Source organism: Nothobranchius furzeri, chromosome 13 (genome assembly GCF_043380555.1).
Source record: "Nothobranchius furzeri strain GRZ-AD chromosome 13, NfurGRZ-RIMD1, whole genome shotgun sequence".
Taxonomy (NCBI): domain Eukaryota; kingdom Metazoa; phylum Chordata; class Actinopteri; order Cyprinodontiformes; family Nothobranchiidae; genus Nothobranchius; species Nothobranchius furzeri.
The window spans coordinates 30,168,142-30,194,031 of NC_091753.1; the positions used below are offsets into that span (position 1 = coordinate 30,168,142).

At 42.3% G+C, this 25,890-nt stretch overlaps 1 protein-coding gene across 1 annotated transcript in view; it reads left to right on the forward strand.

Annotated features, from left to right (window-relative positions):
• Positions 1–25,890, forward strand: part of LOC107380634 (cilia- and flagella-associated protein 337) — a 97,864-nt gene that overhangs the window by 8,306 nt on the left and 63,668 nt on the right. Inside the window, exons 7-13 of the mRNA XM_054743309.2 lie at positions 9,134–9,301; positions 10,319–10,467; positions 12,368–12,601; positions 12,737–12,901; positions 23,664–23,779; positions 25,524–25,645; positions 25,817–25,886. Of these exons, the coding sequence (XP_054599284.1) occupies positions 9,134–9,301; positions 10,319–10,467; positions 12,368–12,601; positions 12,737–12,901; positions 23,664–23,779; positions 25,524–25,645; positions 25,817–25,886 (1,024 nt within the window). The remainder of the gene's footprint in view (positions 1–9,133; positions 9,302–10,318; positions 10,468–12,367; positions 12,602–12,736; positions 12,902–23,663; positions 23,780–25,523; positions 25,646–25,816; positions 25,887–25,890) is intronic.

Genomic DNA, 25,890 nt, shown 5'->3' on the forward strand with positions numbered 1-25,890 from the left:
AAATTTCAGTAATTTGTATTTAATAAACAACGGGTTCGATGGATCTCTACAGCCACCATAACTGATGATTCTCAAAGCTCTTTTCTGTCAAATAAATAAGGGTTGTGTATAGTTTTTGTATGTTGCTCCCCAGATTTCTACACAATAAGTCAAGTAGGGAACAATCAGTGAATTGTTCAATGCCAACAAACCAGAATCAGTCAGTAAAAACTTGACTGTATGTAATACTCCTAAGGATTTGGCAATTTTACCTTTTATGTAACTAATATAGGATTTCCATGACAAGTCTTCATCAATAAGAATTCTAAGAAATTTAGTTTCTTTTACTCTTTGACTTGCAATCCCATCTATTTCCAATGACACAAACAAACACATAACAAACCAAATTTTTTTACATCCAGAACTTCTGGAAGTTCTGACCAACATCGTATTCACACATAGGTTCTAGACATCACCTTTAGTTCCATCCACTCACAGTAAACAATAGTTTAACCAATTTGTCAAGTTTTAATCGTTTGTAAAATAAATTCTTACTTTTTTAAACCTGACTGTTTCCTGAATCAAAACTGAGTGTGTACAATCCCCTAATGAATAAAGAATCCTATAATCTTCTGATTAAACACAATAAAGACCAGGCAAGGTGATATTCTATATTTATATAGTAAGTAGAGTTAATATATATAATGAGCTAAAGTACCCAGTTTATGCAACCCTACATTATGAACACAACAGTTTATCTGTGAAGTTATTAGAATTTGTTGTTGGCTAACAGCGGTTTTTCATTCTTGTTGTAATTGACATCAGAGTTGGACAAGATTAATTTTTAAATCCCGTTAAAACTTGTAAAAAACTTCACTGGAGGATGTGGAATTATTGGCTGCCCAGTTAGTATGTGAACATGTCTCATTACGGGCATTTTAATGGTTTGTTTTAAAACTAGTTAAGATTGAATTGAACAAATATTCTTTTGTCATGCCATAAACCAATCATAGTGATTTAAACATAAAATCATACACAGGAACATTATGAAATAACATATCAATTTCAAAATTGATTTTTCAAGTCTCCTAGTTAGACGCTTCAGGTCTGTGCAGAGAACAATAAGCTGCAATCTTTCATTATGTCCAAATCCAAAAGTCAGCTAATAATGCGTACCTGTGATCCACAAAAAGCTCTCTAAAATATCTAGTCATTTGTGTTTTCACTCTGCATCTCATCATCTCCACCACAACAGCTACAGCCCACCCATATACAGTAGCTGCTGAAGGGTTGGTTAATAATAATGGCTGGCTGAATTTGTAAAAGTTCAGTCATAAAGACGCCTATTATATCATATTTTTATAGAAAACTACAACAAGCCCTGTAATCCATATGGCCATCTGTATTTACACTGACATGCATTATGCTTCCTGCAGTACCTCTCCTAACCAGAGGCCATGCTAAAAACAGCTGCAGGAATAGCAACAGAAGAAGAGTTTACGGGAACAGCCGCTTTTCAATAGACACACCGTAGCAGCAATTTAGGATAAGAATGCCGTGGTAGCATGGTGATGCAGGAATGTTGCATCATTTGAGCCTGAGTGAAGATCACACCTTCGACCAACAAAGGGTGATATCATGATCACTTGTCGGGTGTCTGCCGAGAGTCGACCCGCAACAATATTTAAAATGCAAATAAACACAGAGTCAGTTTTACTTTTAAAAACAGTATCCGTTGAGACCAAGCCCCCACAATGCGGCTCAGAAATTGGTCTCAACCCGGAAGTACCAAAAATTGCAGTTCCACCCTCATCCGCTGGGGGCTGGTGCCAGAAGCGAGCAAATCCTCATTGACTCCAATGTTAAAAATACCAATTTCACAGCAGAAATAAACACGTTTACAGTCTGGTACCAAAACATGTTTTTTGGTTAAATTATCTAGTTTACACTCATGACAACTCTGAGCGCTGCCCGGGCTGATGGCTGGGTCTCCCGGCAGCTCGGCGCATCTCTGTCTGATCATGGCTCCTGTCTGCTGCGCGGGCTGATGGCTTGTGAAGCTCTGGGATGGAAACCTTTCCACCCGGTTCTCCCCAGCGGCAGCTCTGCGCATCTCAGATCGCAGCGGCGCTTATCTGCTGTGCGGCTGCCGGCTTGTGGAGCTTTCGGGAGACCTCTGTGTTCCACCCGGTTTTACCCAGCGGTCAGCCCGGCGTATCTCTGACTCAGAAGCTCTGGTGTTGTGCACAGTTAACTCCGGTTGTAGCTAGGTTGTTACCTCCATTAGCTTAGCTCCTACCTCCGCATTAGCTTTGGGTTAGCTTCAGGTTAGCTCGTAGCTAGTTCGACCGGGTGTCGTCAGTCGATCCCAGCCTTACAGCCCCACCCTCAGCTCCACCTCTCTTCCCTTTTATGGAATTGTCTGGGCTTGTCAGAACCTGTGACATGGTCAAAATGGCGGTGGTGGCCACCTCCCATTTTAGTACAAAAACTTATTATTGGAGCCTATGGAAACCCATTGTCCATATATGTATGCCGATGGTTGAGACGGCAAACTTGAGTGATGCTGGGATCCGGGAGGCATTATAGCTGAAGAACAGATCATTTATGGGGACTGTGCAATGGCAACTCCAAGAGGTGGCCAGGGGTGGCCATGGCCACTTCTAGAAAATTGCTGGCCCTCCAGGGAAAAGCCAGTGTTAACAAATCATATTAATAGTCAGTCAAATCATATATTGATCTTATTTATTTAATACATAATTGTAAAACTAAATAAAAATATTACAATTAATGAGTAAAGAAATATTCAGAATAAAAAAACATGTTTCTGCTGCTCACCATTTTAAAAACATTTTTATCTCCATAGCTTTTTTAACACAGCAACAGGTGAATTAACCTAAAAAACTACATTTTTAAATTAAATAATGGATAACAGTTTAAATAACTGAAATGTATATTTCTGAAATGATTGTGTTTGTAAAATTCAAGTTAAATGTTTTGGATACCTACTGTTATTTTAATAAAAATGAATAAAGGTGCAATGCAGTACATCGCCACAGGCTAAATTCTCCCAGCGTTACCACAAGGACCAATTTGGTGTGCCACCCCAAAAGTTTCTTTGGCCCCATCTGGCCACCCCTAACAAAATTTTCTGGAGGCGCCCCTGGGACTGTGAAAGACAGCCACCTTTTTGAGCGACCTATGAAAAACGTATGGAGCAGGACTTCGGTCAGTATCAAAACATGCCCATGGCAGCAGCTGACACCCCCTTTATACCGCCAATGCAATATCTATTATGAGAAACACATGGTTGCACCACAATACCGCCACATGCTGCCCAGTTACGAATGACCAAAGGTTCCCAGATGCAGCCTTAGCTTTGCTGCAAAGTGGTGCCATTGTTTTTTTAAACAGGCCATTCATGCACATATGTAACATAACTTATTTGGTGATTAAAGTGATTTTCTAAGTAGTACTGTTGTTGTTTGGATACATTTGTACTGTATTATCACCCAGCCTTAATCTGCATTCAAAAAATAATTCAGACCAACAGAAACTCTAATAAGAAATGGCTGAGATGACTGATAACCTGCAGTCTGGGTGTCAGAGAGGCTGAGCACACACCCACACATGTCTCACCTTGACACTTGGCATATGAGCCACCTTATGCAACGCCATGTAAAAACGCCCGGGTGGGTCCCAGTCACTTACTGTATGCACACTCCGTCACTCACTCCACTTCACAGCCGGATTTCTTCCACTGTTGATGAAACGTCACAGGCGTGAGGTCTGGCCCACTGTGATTCTCCTCTTCAGCTCGGTGCGTGCAACAAAGAGGATGCTTAGTTTTATCTCAATTGCATCATCTGAACCAAGCTTCTCTGAAGAGTAATTGGGCTGTTTGATAATGATTCAGCAGAGACTGCGCTTTGAGACCGGCTTGGCTGAAAAAGGAGGCGCTTAATGAAGGAAAAACAAGAATGATGTGCTCACACTGTAAACAGAACTCAGCAAATTAGGAAACAATTGAATTAAAGGAAAGAAGGAAACAGAGGAGACAAAACAAAATGTTTGCATGTGAAACGGTGAGTGTATGTTAGCGGTTCGTGTGTGGGGAAAGGTTTTGTAATGTGGGTACAAAAACGGAGGAAGTCTGTGAGAGTGCATATGTGTGTTTGCATACCTCAGGGGTGCTGGTGGTATTCTTTTGAAGTTTCCTAGCCTTCAGAATGAGTGGGCTGTGTACCATTAGACATGGCTGGTTATCCAGACTTTCAAACCTTGGGGCTTGAGGGCCACCAGAGAGGCGGGGGATGGGGATGGGGTGGTGGACGAGGTGGGGAGGCTGGTGGAACACGAAGGGGAAAATGAGAGGAAGTTAGCTGGAATGTGGAAGGACACGAGGCTGCAAGGACAAGGAAGGAAAGGTGGAAGGAGTTTATTTACTAAACATGAAAACCAGCACTAAGGATGGACATGTAGGTTACTCAGCAGAACCAGAGGCTTTCTTTCATGTGGAAATCCCATGCCAATTCCATTTCAACCTTTAACTTCCTGATAAATGTGGGAGATTTACTGCCGCACCAGCGAAAGCAGGCAGATGTTTCGTATTTGTGTCTGCATCACAGATTGATATGTGCGTGTGTCGCTGTAGGAGAGAAAGTCTCATCGCTGACTGTCTGAAAACCCACTGATCTTCTGATTTATAGAGAAGAAAAGAAGTGATGTATGAAGTGCAATCAGACATAATTATTTGCCCCAGCTATTCGGTGAATCTTTGACCTTAGACTGTCACATGCCATCTCACACCGAGCCCATATTTGTGCAGCCTCTGAAAGCTAAGCGGCTTCTAATAAAGACACGTGGCATCCAATTTAACTCTTCTCATTCGGCGTGTTAATTGAGATAGATGGGGATGCGAGATCTATTACATTTTTTGCAATACCAGTAAGCAAATGAAATCAGCCTAATTCCATGCTGTGCCGAGTACCTGTGAATTGGTTGGTTTACCCTACAGCAGCTCTGTGGTCATTGCACATTTAGAGCAACCATTTCAGAAAAAGGCTACATGTCCTTCTTTCGTTTTGATGCATCAGCAATGAGAGGGGTCTAATTTGAAGAAATGAAAGAAAATGAACATTGTGGCATCGTCAGAGCATGCAATGGGGCAGATAATAATTGAGTCATTCTGCCAATGATTTTTGCGTTTTTTTTTCTTCACTTCTTCTAAAAGAAGTCAAGTATGTATGAAAACGCTGCCATAATTAAACCAAAGGTTGGTTTTTAAAAAGTGTTGGAGGATTTTCAAAACAAGAAATATACAAAAGTTTTAGTCCCACGTTGTGGTGTGTGCATCAACATGGCAAAACTACACACCACACATGAACCAGTTTCACTCATGAACATTTCAGGGTTAGAGGGGAGATCTTGCAAAACTCCTCAAGATCAAATGTGACTTTGATGTAAAGAAACAACAGAAAAGAACAAAACCAAATGTAGAAGATAATCATAATAGCATTCACCTTACAGACGCTGAGAAGAATGAAGTGATTGATGTTGCAAAATACTGTGAAAACAAAAGATCTACTAATAATGAGGATCTGGACATGATCATGGTAAAAACTATGATTGAAACTGTTATTGAACATCTGCAATTTGTGATTTTCATTGGGAGTATTCCCTGATGCAATGAAAATATACTGGACAATTCATTTCCATAGGCTCCAATAATAAGTTTTTGTACTAAAATGGGAGGTGGCCACCACCGCCATTTTGACCGTGACACAGGTTCCGTCAAGCCCAGACAATTCCACAAATGGGAAGAGAGGGGAGCTGAGGGTGGGGCTGTAAGGCTGGGATCAACTGACGACACCCAGTCGAACTAGCTACAAGCTAATCTGAAGCTAACCCAATGCTAACACGGATGGGAGCTAAGCTAACGGAAGTATCAACCTAGCTACAATTGGAGTTAACTGTGCACAACACCAGAGCTTCTGAGTCACAGATACGCCGGGCTGACCGCTGGGTAAAACCGGGTGGAACACAGAGGTCTCCCAAGAGCTTCATAAGCCGGCAGCTGAGCAGCAGACAAGCGCCACTTGTTTTCACTTCACTTCACTGCTCTGTAGTGACTTTTTATGCCTGTCATCAACTAGTCGCTGTCACGTGATAATTACTGACAAGATGCAGTCCTCGGAAAAGACAGCAGGTGATGAGCCCCTGCGCGTCGGGAGGCGGAGGCGACGCGCTGTACCAGAGCGTCGGTACTGACACCCGCCGTAAAACGGACATTTAACCAAATTGAGACCTTTCCCCTCTTGCAATTTAACATTCCCCTCACCCCCATCCTAACCTTAATCAGCTTGCGCATGCAAAGCTCTGATCGTTGACGCGCTCCAGACATCTGCGTCCTGAGCACAGCCACAGTAACATTATCAAATCAGGTGTCACCACCTCAAAAACAAATTTAACACACGATTGTTCATGTCGGCTCATTTCCTTTTATGTTTTCTGTCTTTTTTTCTTTTATTTGTACCTGGTGCGTTTTGCAGTTGTGGAGCGGGGTGCATCACCTGTTTTGTCCTCCGGTGACGCACCTCACTGATGCGGCCGGCGTGCAGCGCACTCTCCGCTGTTTTTGCAGTCGGTGAATCTTTTAGAACTGCAGTTCATAGGTAACTCATAAGGTGAATATACATGAAGCCAGGTAGCAGTTTTTCTTTAGGACTGAGAGGAGATGCAGGAAGATAATAAACAGACAGGACAGAAAAATAGTCAGATAAAAACAAAGTTTTTGTACCTGGTGGTTGCAACAAACAGACACCATTGAAGGTAATCAGAAGTGAGGAACAGAAAATGAAATAATTATTTTAATGTTTAGAGCAGCAGGAACTCTGAGAGACTGCAGGCGCATCAGTGAGTTTGCGGCTGCTGCGCAGGGGGAGGGGGGAGACGGCTGAAGCAGGATGCAGAAACTACCGTTGTTAGAAGAGATGTTTAAGGTAGAAAATGTGGGCGCAATTTTAATTGTCAAAAACTCCAGCGAACCAACCTAATTACCGGTTATTTTCTATTTTCATCGACATAAAAAAGCTTTCAATGTTATTGACCATTCTAGGTTACTACAAAAATTGCATCGCAATGGAATCAGAAGTGTGGCGCTTCAATGGATGAGGAGTTACTTAGAAAATAGAAAACCGTTAGTTCAGATAGATAACATTAAATCACAATTGTGGGACATTAGTCACGGTGTCCCTCAGGGGTCAGCTCTCGGCCGAAAACTTTTTTTATTGTACAGTATATAAATAATCTCACGAATGTATCTCTGTAACTTGGGGGCTTATTATTTGCGGATGATACAACTTTGTTTCACTCAGGGTTTAAAATTGATAATAAATGGGCAAGTTAATGAAAATCACAATCTGGTTTGTTATAAATAGGTTGTCACTCAATCTTAAGAAGACAAATTTTTGCTGTTTGATGACAGCGGTACCAATGCATTGTTGAAAATGGATGGTATGGAGCTAAGGTGGGTAAAGAAATCAAATTTTGGCAGTTATGTTTGATGAAAGTTTTTCATGGAAAGCACATATTATACACATTAAGGGTAAAATTGCCAGGGCCATAGTAATGTGCTTAAATTTTACAATTTGGTGGAGTTTAAAATGTTGCAAACAATGTATACAGCTTGTAAAAATATCTTGCCCATAAATGTTCAGTCATTGTTTGTAGGAAGAGAAAGCAGCTTTGACCTAAAAGGAGCATATGTTTAAAAAAATAAATAAAAATTAGAACCAAAGTCAAGGAGTTTAGCATTGGTGTCCAAGAAGTAAAATAATGGAACAATTTCAGCAAGGAAACCAAAGCCTCTAAGTCACTTAGTATATTCAAAAGTATATTCAAGATGTATTAAATTAAAAGTTTATCATAATTATAGCAATACATTTTAAGGGAAATTTGAGATTTATTCTTTTTTTAACATGACATTAGCTTGTTACATTAGCTTGTTAAAGAGAGAAAATAAAGTTGATAGGTTGATAAAATGTATTCATGATGTTGTTTTATGGTTGATTTGGCTGATGTTTATTTAAAGTTCTTTGTTAATAATTAATCTGATGATATTTTTGCTTTTGTAAAAAAAAGGGGCAGAGCTTCATAAGATGCCTTCTGTCTTTTTGTTTTCCCTTGCTCCACTATGCATGCTAATGTCACCTTGCTTTCTTATTGGCTACACATCACCTTCAAGAGCCAGAACGCTCGTTTGCCTTCGACATCGGAAAAGACGATCCAACATGTTAAAGGAGCAATAGCAATAGCAATTGCCCAGGGCAGCAATAGGCTCAACAGGTTGAGCGGGTAGTCCAGTAATCGGAAGGTTGCAGGTTCGATCCCAGCTCCGGACAGAGAATTCTGCTGTTGTGTCCTTGGGCAAGACACTTAACCCATCTTGCCTGCTGATGGTGGTCGGAGGGACCGGTGGCGCCTGTGCTTGGCAGCCTTGCCTCTGTCAGTGCGCCCCAGAGCAGCTGTGGCTACATCGTAGCTCATCCCCACCAGTGTGTGAACGTGTGTGTGAATGGATGAATGATACACTGTAGTGTAAAGTGCTTTGGAGTCCTTACTCACTTGTGAGGTGCCCAGGAAGCATCTGGACCAGTTGCCTGAGCCACCTCAACAGACTCCTCTCAATGTGGAGGAGCAGCGGGTCTACTTCGAGCCCCTCTCGGTAGACCGAACTTCTCATCCTATGTCTAAGGAAGAGCCCAATTTAAATATCAGACAAATATTGGGTAAATATGAAATAAAGTGCTCAAATTATGATTTCATTTATTTACAAGAAAAAGCTGTCCAAATAAAATCCAACATGGCCCCATGTGAAAAAGTAAATGTCCTCTAAACCTACTGTAACATGCTTGGCAGTAACAGCAACAATCAAGTGTTTGTGAGAACTATGAACTTTACACACCCAAACTCTTTGGGATCATCAATCAATGTTTGGTAAATTTGAGAAAGGCCTTTTATTTTAATTTACTATTTTTTTTGTCTCATAGTGGAAGTATCTAACAGATAACATTTTTGTGGTTCTGACTTACAGTTTTGCTCTTCAGCTGTATTAGAATTAGTCTAATTTGTGACTGTTCCTGGTCTCCTACAGTGCGTTACCTGGGCTCTGTGCAAGCCTTCCTATCATGTAGCCTGACACCACAATGCAGCATGGCAATAGGCTGGAGGGAAAATGGCAGCAGGACTCTGAGAGTTACTTCCTTTGCCACTAAAAGCGGTGTTTGGGATGTGGATTACCACTTTGGACTCGGTCTGATAGGTAGGACAATATTTATATTCTAAGGCTATATGTCCTGTTTCTTGATAGATATGACACAAAGATGGGAGAAAAATAATTTTCCATCAGTCTCACCGACAAATCACAAACCTTTGATAAGAAAATCATGGTTTTCAAAAGATGTATCCTCAGTATCCTCAATAACGAGTGCTCTGTATGAATGTTTTCTAAATAATAAATGGGCTGCATAAGTGCCTGATTGAAAAAGTCCAAATATACCAGTTACTGTCAAATTATAATTTCTCCATCCTGTCTTAGCTGACTGAGCCCTGAGCTCCACTGTTCATCAGATCATCCAGGTTTTAGATATTAACGTTAAGAACTGTGATTTTTATGGACTCACTTAAAATAATCATGACTGCATATTTATTTTAGCTATGCTGGTTTACTGATGCATTTGAATACCAATAAAAAAATCTGAATTTCAACCGTCCAATAGAAAAAAAAAAGACTGTCAGAAAATCTAGTTAAGTAACAGAATGTTTTCTTAGGGGCATTTTTAGAGTTTGTAGCAAAGCAAAAAGTCAAGGAAATAAAAATATTTGATTTCTAACTAATTAAACTTACTTAAAGAAGAAGTTGTTAAAGATTTTTAAAAATATATAAAAATGTCAGTTTGAAGTTTGCATGCATGTTTTTTTTCTCCAAACACTCGCAGACCTGGTAATTTTTGTGTGTGTGACTCTTTTCTGGTCCTGTGATTTATTGGAGACCTGTGCAGGGAGCACTCTGCCTTGGATAAGCACCAGCGCCCCCTTGACCCTGACCAGGTTAAAGCAGTAACAGAAAATGAATGAATGATTGTTCTGTTTGGTCCATTATGCTGTCGTGTCTTGCACCTTAGGGCCACTGCGGTCCTCAATCAATCACAATTAAACCCACAAAACTGTCAAATGCCTCATCAAACACTGAATAATTGGAAACACAGTTGTGCGTGAGCTACAAGATTTTTGGGAGAAAGTAATGACGACTAATGTGAGACATTATTTCTGCTTCTAGCCTCAGCAGGTGTGGATCATCAGGTCTTGCTCTGGAACCCTTGTGTGACATCCAAGCCAGTCTTTGCTCTCTTTGGACACTCAGGCCCTGTCATTACAGTTACGTTTATCCAAACCAAGCCGCAAGTGTTCAGCTACTCCAAAGACAAGGTGGGAGTGTGTCAGTGCCTGCCAGTGGTGCCCCCAGAAAGCTTTCATGGGGAGGGGGGGGGGGGGGAGTGAAAATTTTAGGGTAGCACACCAAATTGGTCTCTGTTTGGTAAACAGCCTGCATTTGTATAGCGCCTTCCTAGGATTCTACAACCCCCAAGACCCAACAGCCCAACCCCCTAACAGTAGCATTCTTTGGTCGGAGCCGGGATCAAACCTGCAACTTTCTTATTACTGGGCAACCCGCTCCACCTCCTGTGCTACTGTTGTCCCTGTAGCTATGCATTGCATCACCCCATTAGGGTAAAATTCCTGGGAGCACAATTTTTTAACAAGTACTTTGTCAGAATGTTTAACCTCCAGCAAAATGACAAAGCACATCAGACTTCCTTTCATCACTGGCAACGAGCAAAGAGGTAAATGTGTAAAACAACAACGTTTATGAATAGTGAAAGTTTTGTAACCGCTTGTTACAAGTCAGCAAATGTATTTTGTAGAAGAAAACATCACGTCTAATATGGCGTCGCCCACAGACTTAGACCTGCGCCAATGTATTGTAGACCCGATTTTTGAGGTCAGATTTTTTGAAGCCGCCAACATTTTTCAATGACTGGGGATTTAAATAATTTTCAATAACATTTTGGTAGATATTTTCAGATATTAAAACCAAAACTACTCATTGTCACTTTAAATAAATAATTTATTAAATTTGATGAAAATAAATGTTGGCTGCTGCCCCCATGGCCCATATATTTTTTTGTTTAACATGTATGTCTTCACTAAAAATACATAATTGTGGTTTATTAACTCATTCGCTGCCAGTCGTTTCCTGATCGGTAAAGCCCTTTGCTGCCAGCGTTTCTCACCGTTTCTCACCATTTTTACTGTTTTTTTAAGAGTCACAGTACATTGCGCGCTAGGATGATGTCGACGCCAAAACTACCAAAACAACCAAAACAACCAAAACAAAAGGTAGACTCCCCTCTTACATCAGGAAGAATCTGCACGTTTTGAGCTTTATCTGTTGTTTCATAATCTGTTGTTGAAATGTGATCGGCAGAAGCTTTTCCGGTTCGTCCCTCACTTTTTTTACAGCAGTGGTCCAAAACGATCTCCTAACACATGGATTTTCTGCTTCCTGATCATGTGACGTGTGACATACATGGATGAAGATCGGCTTTAGAGCTGAGATGTTTGTTCTCACGGTGCGGGGGCTCTTCCGATGCCCACACAATAAAAAAATGCAAATGACTACTTTAGTCGTCATTGGCAGTGAATGAGTTAATGGAGGTGGTCTTCCATAGGGGGACAATTGGGGTGGCCAACAATTTTTCAGGGCTGGCCCTGGCCCCCCCTGGCTACCCCTTGCGGGCACCACTGGCATCTGTGTGTGCAGTCTTCTGATGAAATAAACTAAAATGTCTAGGATTAATTTGAAATTCTTGTAGTAATTAACTTAAATGAAGGAGGTTATGGTTTCCACTATTTTTATATCAAAATACCACGTTTCCTTTGAGCGCAATCCTCATACTGATGCAGAGAGGATATTGTTGCCGAGCTTCCTTTTGCAGCATTCTGCATGTTTGCCCCGTCTTTGGTTTTTTCCAAAGAGAATAAATATTTTAGAGGTGATTTATGCTCCATCTGCCCTATGCTCAGACAACATCTGCCAAATCAACAACCTCCAAATGTTTTACCTCGGTTTCTCTGGAGGGCTTCCCGAAACAGAAACAGTCATCTGATTTCATACCTTCTAGAAATATGGCAGAGTTTCTCTGACTCGACTATTCCTGGAATCACAGAGACTGACTAATGATGCAGAAATAGAAATAGTCATGGTGCCTTTATAGTGCGGCTGCTCTAAAACCTAACAAAGTCAGCTATTCTATCACAAGTCCAGGTGTTGAGTCTCTGGGACGTGTCCAGCCTGCAGTGTGTTCAACGTATGACAGGCATTTTCCCGAAGACACGGGAGGATACACACGTGAATCTGCTCTTCCAAGAGGAGCATCAGCGACTTCTGCTTACATTTGACAGCCAGCTTCTCCTGCTGGAGACTGTGAAGGGAGAGGGGAGGACCAGCAGCCATAAATACCCCGTCACCTGTGTGTTGTACAACAGTCTGCTCAAGCAGGTGTGGATAGTGTAGAAAATGATACAGATTTGAGAAAAACTTTAAGAAAGTGTCAAAAATACAAAAATGTGGGAACAATAAAGCAGCAAATTATCGATGTTTGACATCCAGTCTCTTCCACTTCTCTCCCTGCAGGTAGTCAGCAGTGACTCTGGCTCCACTGTAATCAGCTGGGTTTCTGACACGGGCCAAATGGTCAAACGGTTCGACCATTGCCATGGCAACACAGCAATCTCCACCATGGACCTGGATGCTACACAGACTCGGCTGTTTACTGCAGGTGCTGATGGACAGGTCAAAGTGAGTGAACTCACACAGACTAATAGTCAAGCGATCTAAACCAGCCGTAGCATTGCAGGTCGGTGTAGCCACGCTCCATTGTAGCCTCAGCAGGTTCTACCATCGACACAAACAATTATGGGTTGGGCCGATCACAGCGTCTGTAGAGGGACCGTGGGCGGAAATAACACCAGAGATCCAACAGAAAAATGGTGCTCGACTGACACGGCTTTGGCATTAACTTCTGACTATGCTGTCTTAGACAATTCTTTGAGTCAAAAGCAGATAGAGGTACTTGAGTTCCGTATATAAAAATGGACAAGTTTATTCTCCTTCTTCTTTGATGGTGTATAGTGGACTGCCTTATTGACTGATTTCCATTTTGATAGATAAATAAGATAATGATAAAAGATGATAAACATAGGTTAAATTACAAAAATATGTTGGTGTCAAAATAGACATTGCAGCCAAGCGAAAGCGTTTAGTCTCAGCCAACAGCACCAATGGTTCAAGACTTTTGCACCCTTAATTTTCATTTTTAAATGCGAAGTTAAACTTGTTCCAGTCATGGATGATGACATATTTTCAAATCTGGCTTTGGATTTCAAAGCACAAATCAAAACTATTCCTTTCATCCACTGGACCTCTTCCATATTGCAGCTTTCCAGTGGTCTACAAATAAATGTTACTTCATCTTACTTTTTTACATTTTTACTTTTTGGGACACTCGCTATTTAATTAATGTGCAAACAACACTGATCTGAGATCTAATCCAAGAAGCAAAATAAAACAATTGCAAACAAGATCATCTTCTTGTTTTCCTTTTGGTTTCAAAACCAACCTATTTTAACACAAGATGTTCTGAGACATGCTGCAGAGACATTGTCACCACATAATGACTCCAGACCTAAAAAACAAAGAGAATAATTATGCATTTTGCAATTAATCAATATAATCAACCACATCAGCTCTGACCCCACGAGCTCTCGTGTGAGGGTGCAGCCATGAGTGCTCCTGCGCATGAGTGAGCAGAGGCAGGAATACTCACACCGCCATTTGAAACAACTCCACATGTCATCTTCAGCAGAAGAAGCTGCCCCCCCCCCCCTCCCCTTTGGGCCAATTAGCAATAAAAAGCATCATCCAATTTTCATTAACTCTGAACCCATGGTGCAGCAGTTAATACCATTCAGAATTTGAAATTTTGACCTTTTAATTACAGTGTTCCCATTGAGCCAATCAGTGTTTCTTTGTTAAATGCCATAAACACTGGCACAATCTGCGTCATCATGCAAAGTTGTTGTGAGACAATGAGAGATATAGCAACTGAGCCGTCTCAGTGGATGCATGCACCGTGGAATCGTAGCACCAAGCTCACTTGTTTCATTTTAATCTGCCATCTAATCATGCAAACGTGTTTTTTAAGATAGAACTGATGCCGTAAATGAGTCAAATCGTTAGGTTATGCATATAACCACTGAAGGAGAGGAACGAGGTACATTGAAGGTGTTATGGGAAATCATGCCCTCGAGTGGCCTGGCTGAAGAAAACATCTAATCATGTCTGTAAAGGCAAATGAGGATGGCATCAGGTTGTGGTCCCACCCACCACTTATAATGCCTAGTGTCGCCCTCATTTTACAGTTCGATAGCTGCTCTTCACCGAGCTAGGCTGCAAAGGGGGCAGCCATACGTTTGACCTCGTTCCTCTCCAGGGAACAGTGGTTATTTACATAACCTAATGTTCCCTTTCATTCGATTCACGGTGCAATGAAGGTTCTATGGGACCTATATATATATATAAACCCTTCTCCTGTCTCCGATCCATATGTTTTTATTTATTTATTGTCTCTCTTTTTTAAACATCATGTAGGTGTGAGGCCTTAATCCAACTGGAAAATTTCAGGGGCCAGCCGAGCCACTAGACGAAAACTTGCCTCTCTCCTCGAAATATCCGGCGTTTTAAAACTTTTTCAACTTGGAAGAATCTCTCGGTCGAAAGGTTTACTTTCTGCAACTCGGCTTCATAAAATGACCCTTCAATTTTTTCCCCATCAAAATCTTTGAGTTTATAAACCGGTGGCGATCGATGAAGACACTCATCCACTGTGAACAGCTCGTGTGTGAAACTCTGCTCATAATTTTTATCAAAAACACAACGTCTCACAACGTCACCCCTTTTAAATTTCATTTTCTTTGCAGGCTTCAGTGAGGTGGCTCCGTAAAGGTTGCGAAACACCTGTCTTTGATTTTCCATGTTTACTTCAGAGGGGGCCATTTTGATAGAAGAGTGGTAGCTATGGTTACAAGATTGTACTAAATCTCGAATCACATCTATGTAGCAATGGGTGTTTTTGGCAATATCTCTACATTCTATCCTGTTAAATCTCTCCACAACGCTGGCCTTTACGCTGCTGACTGTGGCAAAGTGCACAATTTCGTGTTTCTTCATGAGGGCTTCAAATTTCTTATTAAAAAATTCTTTACCAGCATCCGTCTGCAGTTTTTTAAGGATACCACTGCCTTTCAAAACTGAATCAAAAGCTTCTGTAACATCTTTCCCTGATTTGTTTTTCAGGGCTCATACATAGGCTTTCTTTGAAAATGCATCTATGACGGTTAATAGGTAATTAAAACCGTCGTTTCATTTTGACAAGGCCTGCATGTCGCATAAGTCAGCTTGAAACTGCTTTAGTGACCCTGAGACAAAACTTTACTTCTCGGAAAATGAACTCTCACAGGTTTGTGGAGTGTGTAAGCATCTTGTTCTGAGAGAAAATCACAAGCCTTATCCGATGAAACTTTCTCTCCAATCTCTTGTTGTAAACCAGTTCTAAACCTTTCCACACCTCCGTAACTACCCTGATGTTTTGGTGAAAAATAAACCTTTTTCATTGCCTCCTCCATCTCTGATGGATGCTTGAAAAAAATGATACATGTTCATATTCTCATTATATCTTTTTTATTTCATAAATTGTACACAATAAAGCTAGTCAGATATAAGGAATGAAATCTAATTGTACTGCAAAAAACAATCTAGTCAAATATAACAAATATAAAATCTAATCGTACTGCAGAAAACAGCCGCCAAATATAATGATTATAATAATAAAGAAAAAACAAGTTGCAGAAGAGATAGGTACCCCCCACAGTTCACTCCTCCACCACCACAGCCAGTGCATCCAGGTCAGCTTTGGTCAGGCGATCGTACACCGGAAAAATGTCTTTGTGAATGGGCATCACAGCCCTGGAGCCATGCAGCTGCATCACAGCCATGATGAACAGGATCTCAGCGTCCAGCTGGAAGCCATGCAGACTGAGAAAACTTTGAAGAGCCTGAATCAGCTTAGGTGTTCAAACCCTGCGAACGATGTCCATAAAGTGAAAATCGTAAAATAATTCATTTTCAGCTACGTAAAGACATTCATGTTGCCGCTGACTGGGGTGATCAATCTTGCATTCGTGGCAGATTGTAGGTAGGAGAGCTTTGATTGCCATGCTGACCAAGTCAAGAAGCCCCATCTTCACTCGGTCCACCTTTGTCTTCTGAAAACACCCAGTCAGACAGACGCTGAGGATCCTCACCGGTGCTCTGGATGTCGATGGTCTGCTGCTGTTGCACACCGTCCTCCTCCCGAGCAGGTTGAGGCAAAACCGGCGGCGGGTCAGGGACTGATGTCACTGAAGGATGCGCAATATCAGGACTCGCCGGAGTCTCATCGATCCAGGGTCTGAATGGTACGTTAGCAGAGACGGTCTCCGGAACCTCCATGATTGTTGGGAGTCGTGGGTAGTTATCCTCCGGAAAGCATGGTGGTGGTGGCGATGACGTGGGCCGCGGACTGCCATTGCATCTCGGTGGTGATGAAGCTGCTAACACCCAGCTCGGTTGGGGAGAAAAGCTGTCCGGTGTCCATAGTTCATCAAGGGTTGAAACCCATCATGCTGATGCGTTAGATCGTCTGGGATGAAATGGTTTCTAACTGAAAGCTCTTTATAACTAGTGCTGGGTGGGGGGGCGTGGTTTGATGATGTGACCGCCACCCCTTCTCCTCCTCTTGAGGCGGGGCTTAGAATTCCAGCTTTTTTCGCAGCGTCAGAATGTCTTTCCAGCAGCGGCTGGTACGAAAAAGTGAAGTGATACGATCCCCCACTTCTTCTATTTTCTCACACCAGGCCCCAAAAGGTACAACCTGTAAAAGGCGGTAAATACCGCATTCAGCATGCACATTTTCCAGCACTAAAAAGAGCTCAAATCCTCTCTCACGGACCGAGGCCTTGAACATCCACTGCCCATACGCATCCTCCAGCCCCTACCATGAAGCGCTGAAAGCTATCACTGCTTTCTGGATTTCATCCAACAATGGAAGAGCTTGCAGCTTGCTGCGTTTTACAGCCGGACGAGGTCTCTCACGATCATCTTTGTACACCCTGCGTGGAACTGCGAGGTTAAGCACTGCTCAGTCGTTGTTGGAGAGATCCGCTGAATGCGCTAAATATGGCTTGAGAGGTTCGTCCTCAGCCGCATCATGGATTAGACACAGCTCCTTAGTGTCATAGCTGAACCGGTACCCAAAACTACCGGTATAGCCGTAAGGTTCCAGCGGCCATATTTGCTCCAAGGACTCTTTACCGCCAAAAGGAGGAAGCTGCACTCTACACATGTAGAATGTAGATTTGCGGGGAGCACCCCCCCCCCCCCCCCCCCCCCTGCACGCAGCTGATGGATCACTATGGATTTTTCACAGAGCAAGGTCTGTGATAGCGGCGATGGTGTGTCCACGCTCTCCTCTTTCACCTCCTTCTCCTCCTCTTGGGTAGAAGTTGAAGCATCATTTGTAGACACTTTATCCATCCCCTCTTGGCTCTCCTCTTTCACCTAATGGGTAGAAGTTGCAACATTGGCTGTAGGCACTTGCTTCACCATTTTCTTAGAGGTATTTCTTCGGCCTTTCACCATTCTGATACGATCTCAGTCTGTCTACTGAAATGGATCTGAGCTTTTAAAAAGGCAAGCAGCGTTGGAGGGAGGGATGTGGGGTCTCACGTATGAAAGGGAGGGGCTGTGAGGCTAACACAAACCAGTCGTCGATTCGTTTCTTGACATATGGGTTGCAGATTGAATACATCAAAGCAAATCATCATTATGCATTTTCACTATAGGGGACTTCATGCGTCATTACACAACAGTCATCAATTCATTTCTTGACATATAGGGTAATCAAAGACCATATCACAAAAGGGGACTACTAACAATACACCTATCAAGTTTGATTTATGGTGAGGCAGGGGGAAAGGGCATAAGGGTCAAAGAACAATAGACCTGTCAAAAACCTTGACAAAAGGTGGTTCCTTATACTCTCTCTGGCATCATGGATGCCACCGGAGAAGAGTTGTTGTTCTACAGCAGAATGGGAAAAACAGCTTTTCTTGCTTCCACAGAGGCCGATTGCAGACAGGAGTTCATTTGAAAATTGAGATGTTGTCCACCAGCGGAGCAGGCTGATGGAGCTTTATGAGGCAAGTTGAGAAGCATTGTTGAAACACATTGCACCCCCACATGTTCAAGTGCAAAAATAAGTCTTTATTACATTTTTGTGCAAGTTTATGGAGACAGTGCAACTCTCGCCCACTGGAGGTGGTAAACAAAGTCTCTTTGGACTGGGGGGTAGAACCATAGCTAAACCGGGCTGTTTCAACCATTGAGAACCAAGCTTTGGTAGTCCAACAAGGTGTAAAACCTGAACAAGACTGGTCCTGAGATCAGGACGACTGAGGCATCTTCTTACAGCTCACAGAGCATTTTTTCGAGCCCCCAGGAGGGCCTTTACCCCATGCGGATTGTTGAGGAGGGAAAGACAGGGTCCGAGCTGGATCCAAGCCCATTGCTGCTGCTGGCGAGGCTGTTCTCTGAGGTGGAAGAGAGGAGATTCTGTCAGACCCAGGCACTGTGTGCCTCCCCTCTTGCTTGGGGATGATGGAGCATAGTGCTTCAGTCTGTTTCTGCTGGGCCACGAACTTTGTCTTAAAGGGGCGTTATGGAAGTTTGACAGCCAAAACATGTATAGAAATAATACATTTGTTCTTAATACATTCTCCTGCAATGCCCTGGTCCTGTAGAATGAGCCCTGGCATTTTTTCTGTGATTGCCTGTTTTTCTGTAAAATCACAGAAAAAGAGAGCTGCTCGGGTCGAGCAGGCTGCTTCATGCGCGTTCATGCTCAGGCATAGCCCTCCGAACCGTTCTTTGAACGTTGTTTCAGCTGTCATCAAGAATATAAACGTTACAGATACAGGAGACATCACTGGTGGTTTAGCTTGTCTAGTAAGACTTCAGGAATCATGCTGAAGACCTGGGTTCGATTCTGTATGTGAACATAATTGTTTTAGAGTTTCATTTTTACATTAATGATATATATTTTTACAGTAAGATGCCCAAATTTTATATGAGACTCGCCAAACGGCATTTAATTCACAGGTAAAAAATATGTGGGTTCAACTTTCATTTTGGAACAATTTTACAAGCAAGGGAAGGGAATTATCTGAGCATGCAGGAGGACTGACCCATCATAAACCTTTGTCGGCTGTGCTGAAGAGAAAGGTACAGAACCAAATTATTTAATTAATTAGCTGCGCGTTCTCCTGTCCTCTGTCCTCCAGGCCACACACACACACACACACACACACACACACACACACACACACACACACACACACACACACACACACACACACACACACACACACACACACACACACACACACACACACACACACACACACAAGGGACTGTCTCAGCTGTTATTTTTGTTAAGGAGTGTGCACATACAGCATGCGCGCCTCGTGCACAAGACTCCTATTGAAGCTGCCGTTATGCTTTTGGCCTGAGAGGGAAATCGCGAGCATAAAAATTCAAAACTCCGTAAAGTCCCTTTAATAGCAGCTGTAACGTCACCAAATGGACTGATTTTGAGATCCCACAGTTCATATGCACGGCCAGAGCAAATAACCCTGGCTACACACGTTCTGCTGTATTTTACCCTGACAGGAGATGGAATGTCTGCATGCAGGCTCTTTAATCAGATGACTTCATCAGCTGAACTGAAGATTCATCAGATAATGAAAGATGACAGTAGCATTCTTTTCCCCAAGGTTCTGCACAGAGCTCTGTTAGATAAACTTTTATTCCCAGAAGAAAAGAAGATTTCATAACTAAAGTAACCATTTTATAATTCAAAATAATCATTGAAGAAAAGAAGATCATATAACTAAGGCCTTTTAATTAATAATCACTAAATATTGCCATGTATAATTATAAATGATGAAATGTTTCATTAATCTTTTTCAATGATACTAAGTATGTTTACTTTAATTGTAAAATAAATTATTATTTGTTTGCAAACCTGAATGGTTCTTGAATCCTAAACGAAATGATGACAGTCCCTGAATAAACAAAGAGTCTTAGAATCTTCTGCCTAATCATCTTAAAGACCAAGCAGGTGATATTCTATAATTAATAGTGATAGGTAATTTTTCATTCATCCCATATTACCTTAAAGGATGACACACACACAGAGAGAGAAGATTATTATTATCCGTAATGTCCATGAATCGTCATCGGAAGAGCTGGGCGGAAACCCAGCCCCCACTCTGCTCCAGCCTTCAGCTCACCAGCTCTGCCTACCTGCATTCTCCACCAAAATGTTAGGTAATTGAACGTGGGAAATATTTAATCTCCATAACCCTGGAACCTGAAATAAACACTCTTGACAACAAGGATGACATTTTACCCTGAGTCCCCAAAATAAAGGAGAGTTAACGCAGGGAAAAACCTCCTCCGAGGCTTTTCCCACGTCACTCCCAATGTGTTCTCAGTTTGCCAGGGGTTTTATTTAGCAAAGGATGGAGAAGGCGGGGCCTTCTCAGGTTACAGAGGTACAGAGGTTTGGTTGGAATCAACATCCTTACAGAGGTTTGGTTGGAATCAACATCCTTGACTGCAAACGAGCTTCTCTGCTCAACCTTTCATGAACAGCCACAGTTGGCAAACACAGAGATTCATGAAGTGTTAATAACACAAATTGGGCATCTTTTAGGCCTCAAAAAGGTACAATTATAAAAATACCCCACAAATAGGTTATCACAGCTATGGGTCACAAGTAATGACAATAAAAATAAATACAGTGATCCCTCGTTTATCGCGGTAGATGCGTTCCAGACCTGGCCGTGATAGGTGAAAATCCGCGAAGTAGGGACACCATATTTACAGTATTTATTTAACAGGTACGTATTCAGTATTCAGACTTTTAAAACCCTCCCTTTACATAGAAAACATTTTTACTTGTTTTTTTTATAGTTTTATTACAAAAAGTGCATTTTATGATGAAATTGATGAAGAAAAACAGGAATTTCTTGATATTTTGCATAGAAAAATACCGCGAATCTGTGAAAAATACCGCTAATCGGCGAATTTCCCTTGAATACAGCTCCAAAGAAAAAATCTGCGAAGTTGTGAATCCGTGATAAACAAACCGCGAAGTAGCGAGGGATCACTGTAGCTCTGAAGCAATTTATTTAATCCAGTTTACCCTCTTATTGACTTCATTACACTGCAAAATCCAGAAGGGGCACAAGAAACAAACTCAAAAACTTCAGGAGCACAGGGGGCAACAACCAACGCCGATGAACGACAATGAACCAACAACCACAGAAGACAAGCCCGGGGCCTAAATACACAGAGGGCAGTGAATCAGGGAAACAGGATCCAGGTATGAGGGGAGTGTGGGCTGACAGGAGGCAGGAGGGACTATGTGGGGCAGAAACACAATATTTTAAATGAGATACTAACTTAATCTAAACATACAGAAGACTAAAAATAAGTGAACTAATAAACCTAAAACTAGAGGCACTAGATCTTTAACTGGGGAAACTAAATGAACAAGAACCAAAGAAGAGGGAATCTAATACTGGGGAGACAATCAATAAATGAGATGGAACAATTAAATATGAAGTTGTAGTAACTGGGGGAACATGGGGGAAACCTGTAAGGGGCTGGGGACCTCAGGGGCACAGAACATGACAGCGATTGGTAGTTTTGAAGCATGGGGGAAGAGCTGAAGACGCGGGCGGAAAAGGCCTAAGCGCGGTAAATCTTCTCAAGTTGAGGAGCTGAGAAGCGGCATGGCTTGGAGGGTAGATTAGTTTGTCCACTTATTCCATTATTGCAAGTTGGGGCCAGATTAGCTACAAGAGAGGGTTCCATCGGAGGGAGGTTAACCAATCCTGCCTTCTCGACACCATCAAGGTCCGAGAACTGACCGTAACCCAGGACCGTGGTACAGGTGGATGGTGGCTTAGCCCAGCATGCCGTGAGCTCAGCCACAAAATCCAGGTACAGCGGCAGAAGGTTCCTAACCTCTTCTGGTTCCGAGGGGAGGTAAAACCCGGTAAAATAGGACCTCTTTTGTGCAGGTGGAGGAGCGGGTCAGTCTACTTCAAGCCTCCTTGTAGAAACTTCACATGGCATTCGAGCGTGGAACTAGCGACAAAACTCGCACGCCTCTGTGTCCACAAGAGCTCTCCTGGCATGGATAATTCCTAAACAAACCGGGCATGCCTCGTGTAGGTCCTTCTTGTGAAGAGAAAATCCACAGCCCTGAGGACAGGGACATGAAGCGTGTGTCTGTGAAGTGGCGTCTAACACGGTGCTCATGGCGAGACACACAGCGGAGCAGCACACCTGACAGCAAGAAGGCAAAGAAGCTGAAGAACCATGAAAGATGGCGCTCGGTGGGCAAAAACACTAGCCAGAAGGCAGTAGTTAGCAGAGGTGTGACCAAGTCACTGCTTAGTAAGTCACAAGTCTTTTCAGTCAAGTTTTGAGTCAAGTCCAAGCCAAAGACAACCAAGTCCAAGTCGAGTCCAAAGTCAATGTTGTGGAAGTCCAAGTCTGTAACTTTGAATTTTGAAGTCATATTCAAGTCATCTGTCAAACTTCAATTTAATGACAATGATAATAGATAATTTCCACAATTAAAGCTTCTTAAAGCTTCATTTGTTTGCTCAAACAAGCAGAAAGTGCAACCAAAATTGATTATAAACAAAGTGCTGCTGCATTTAGTAGTACAAGATCACACCCAGAATGATTTAGGACTGTTGTCCACGTCGTGCCACTTTTGTGCTAAAATGTCAAATATGCTTAAGTCATCATCAATTCAACAGATGTAAGTCGATTCAAGTTGCAAGTCATTGGCGTTCAAGTCTGAGTCAAGTCATAAGTCTTTATAGATTTTATCAAGTGAAGTCAGAAGTCATTAATATAATGACTCAAGTCTGACTCGAGTCCAAGTCATGTGACTCGAGTCCACACCTCTGGTAGTTAGTCAAGCCAGTGAGCGGTTTAGCTATTTTTCAACAGCGCAGCTAGTTTTAGGCATGATGAAGAGGGTAAGAACTGTCAAATGAGGCAATATAAGTGGTAGGCGGGGCCACCACCACCTGGTGTCATGCTCATCTGCCTTTTCAGGTGTGATTAGATGTCTCTTCAGCCAGGCCACCGAAAAGGTGGTCTTCAGCCAGGCCACCATCGTACAGAGTGAATCGACTGAAAGGGAACAGACTTTAATAGGTTGAAAACACATTGGGACCCCACTGAAGAAGCTGGTAGATGAGGAAAAGCTGCACGTCCCTGCTAGGACTGCTGCACTTATGACCCAGATAAGAAGAAACATCAAATGAGTTAATAGAATAAATGGCTGTTGGTCATCAGTGTGTGTGTTGTTCAGGTGTGGGACTTCAACGGTCACTGCCTTCTCAGGATGAATGCTGGAATGGGTGGAGCTGCATCCATCTCACAGGTCCTGTTGCTGAGGAGTAGAGTACTGGTGATGGGCTGGAAAAGGTATGAGCTGGGAATTTCAGTTGCTCATTAATGTTATAGAGAACACTGAAATGTTACATATGCAGAAATTTGCCTAAATTTTATGCATGAAAATTTCGGTTTATCTCAATGTTTGATGTTGTTTAGGATCCAATTTAAACTAATTCTTTGGTAAGTTTGTGGGTAAAATGAGATGCTTTTTAAAAATCAAAGGTTGTCCTCACATAGATAGAAATGGAGAAGTGTGTGTGTGTGTGTGTGTGTGTGTGTGTGTGTGCTTCTGTCTGTCCTTTCCTGCTGTGTCTGCCTGCCAACAACTCAGAGCCAACCAGACATCTGGACCCTAACAAGTCAGAACGCTCCGGGGCGCTCACATTCGCTTTACCGTCACCACCTCAGATTTGTGCAAATGTGTGTGCATCTCCTTTGTGTAACCACATCACATCTGCTCTTCATTATCATCATCATTTCACACAGTGAACCGAGCTCAGCGGCATGCTGTCATCAAGTTATACAACTTCCCCTCTCTCTCTCTCTCTCTCTCTCTCTCTCTCACGCACACACACACACACACACACACACACACACACACACACACACACACACACACACACACACACACACACACACACACACACACACACACACACACACACACACACACACACACACACACCTTCCTCAATCCTTAACTGTTTCTAACTGTAACCCAGGTTTAACGTTTTTTTTTATTGTAGTTCAAAGGAAGGCCCGATTTAGGTCCCTACCTCATGAGTAACACACACACACACACACACACACACACACACACACACACACACACACACACACACACACACACACACACACACACACACACACACACACACAGATGACATTGGGTACAAAAAACCAAGGCGACAGAACAGCAGCAGTAAAAGGAAGTAGTGTCATCATGACTTTCATCACTCACATCATCTACTGCTTTTTCACATAAACACATCTCTCAGTTTAAGACACACGGCCATGTGTCACACGGCAGCTGACTCAAAGTCCCGTTTTCCTTAGCTGTCCAAGCAATCTCACACAGGTTGAAATATCCACATCCCGCTGACGGACGGCTGGAAGCCACGCAGCACATCATTGTTTGATTTTGTGTATTTACACAACAGCCAAATGCAAAAGTGCTGTGATGACAAAAAGAAAACATTTGCATTTGTGCTGAAATCTGTCCTGAGATGGCGAACATTAAAAGTTTTGCATATTCATTTTTTTCCTGTTGAATAAAGGATCGTGAGTTTGTTACTGGCCATCATGACTGTTCTAGATTTCAGTACAAAAGGACCTATGATGGTTCTAACTTGGACTGATTCAACAAAGAAATGTAACTTCTGTCCATCAAATTTACTCCAAATGAAACACAATGCAAACCTTGTATGTACTGCTGCTGTTGCCGTACTTTTCCTCCTTCCTCTTCACATTTCCTTTAGTTACTGCTGCAAATAACGCACAGCAAGGCAGCTTTATTTTTATAGCACATGTCACACACAGAGGCACTTCAATGTTCTTTCCATTAGCAAGAATATCAGCACAGCATGGCAGCACAACTAAAATACACACAATTAATTTCAGATTTAAGAATAAAAAAAAGATAAAGTGAGAGGGGGAGCAGTTACAGTGCAGAAGGTGCCACATAAGAAACAGTTATTCAAAGGATGATGAATAAATTTAACAGTTGAGCTGGGGCACATTTGAGGTCATCAGGAAGCTGATTCCATCTGTGCAGCATCGTAGCTAGAAGCAGCTTCACCCTGTTTTGTTCTGACTCGGAGTTCTACCAGCTGATTGTTCCCAAAGGATCTCAGAACCCTGCTGGGTATGGAGGTCCAACGCGTATTTTGGCCCCAGGTCAATGAGTGATTTATAAACTAGTGGAAGCACTTTGAAATCAATTATCTTGTTTACTGGTAACTTGTAAGTAGAAAAGGTACCCCTAAGCCTACAACTGCACTTCCATCTTGACTTTTTACCAACGCTACAGCAGTTTGTTCATCTGTGTTCAGCTTAATGCTGCTACAGCTGTTGCTGCTGACATTCAGGAGTGCAGTACTAACACAGAAATTATTGCAAAAGCAGGGTTATGTGTAAAGTCT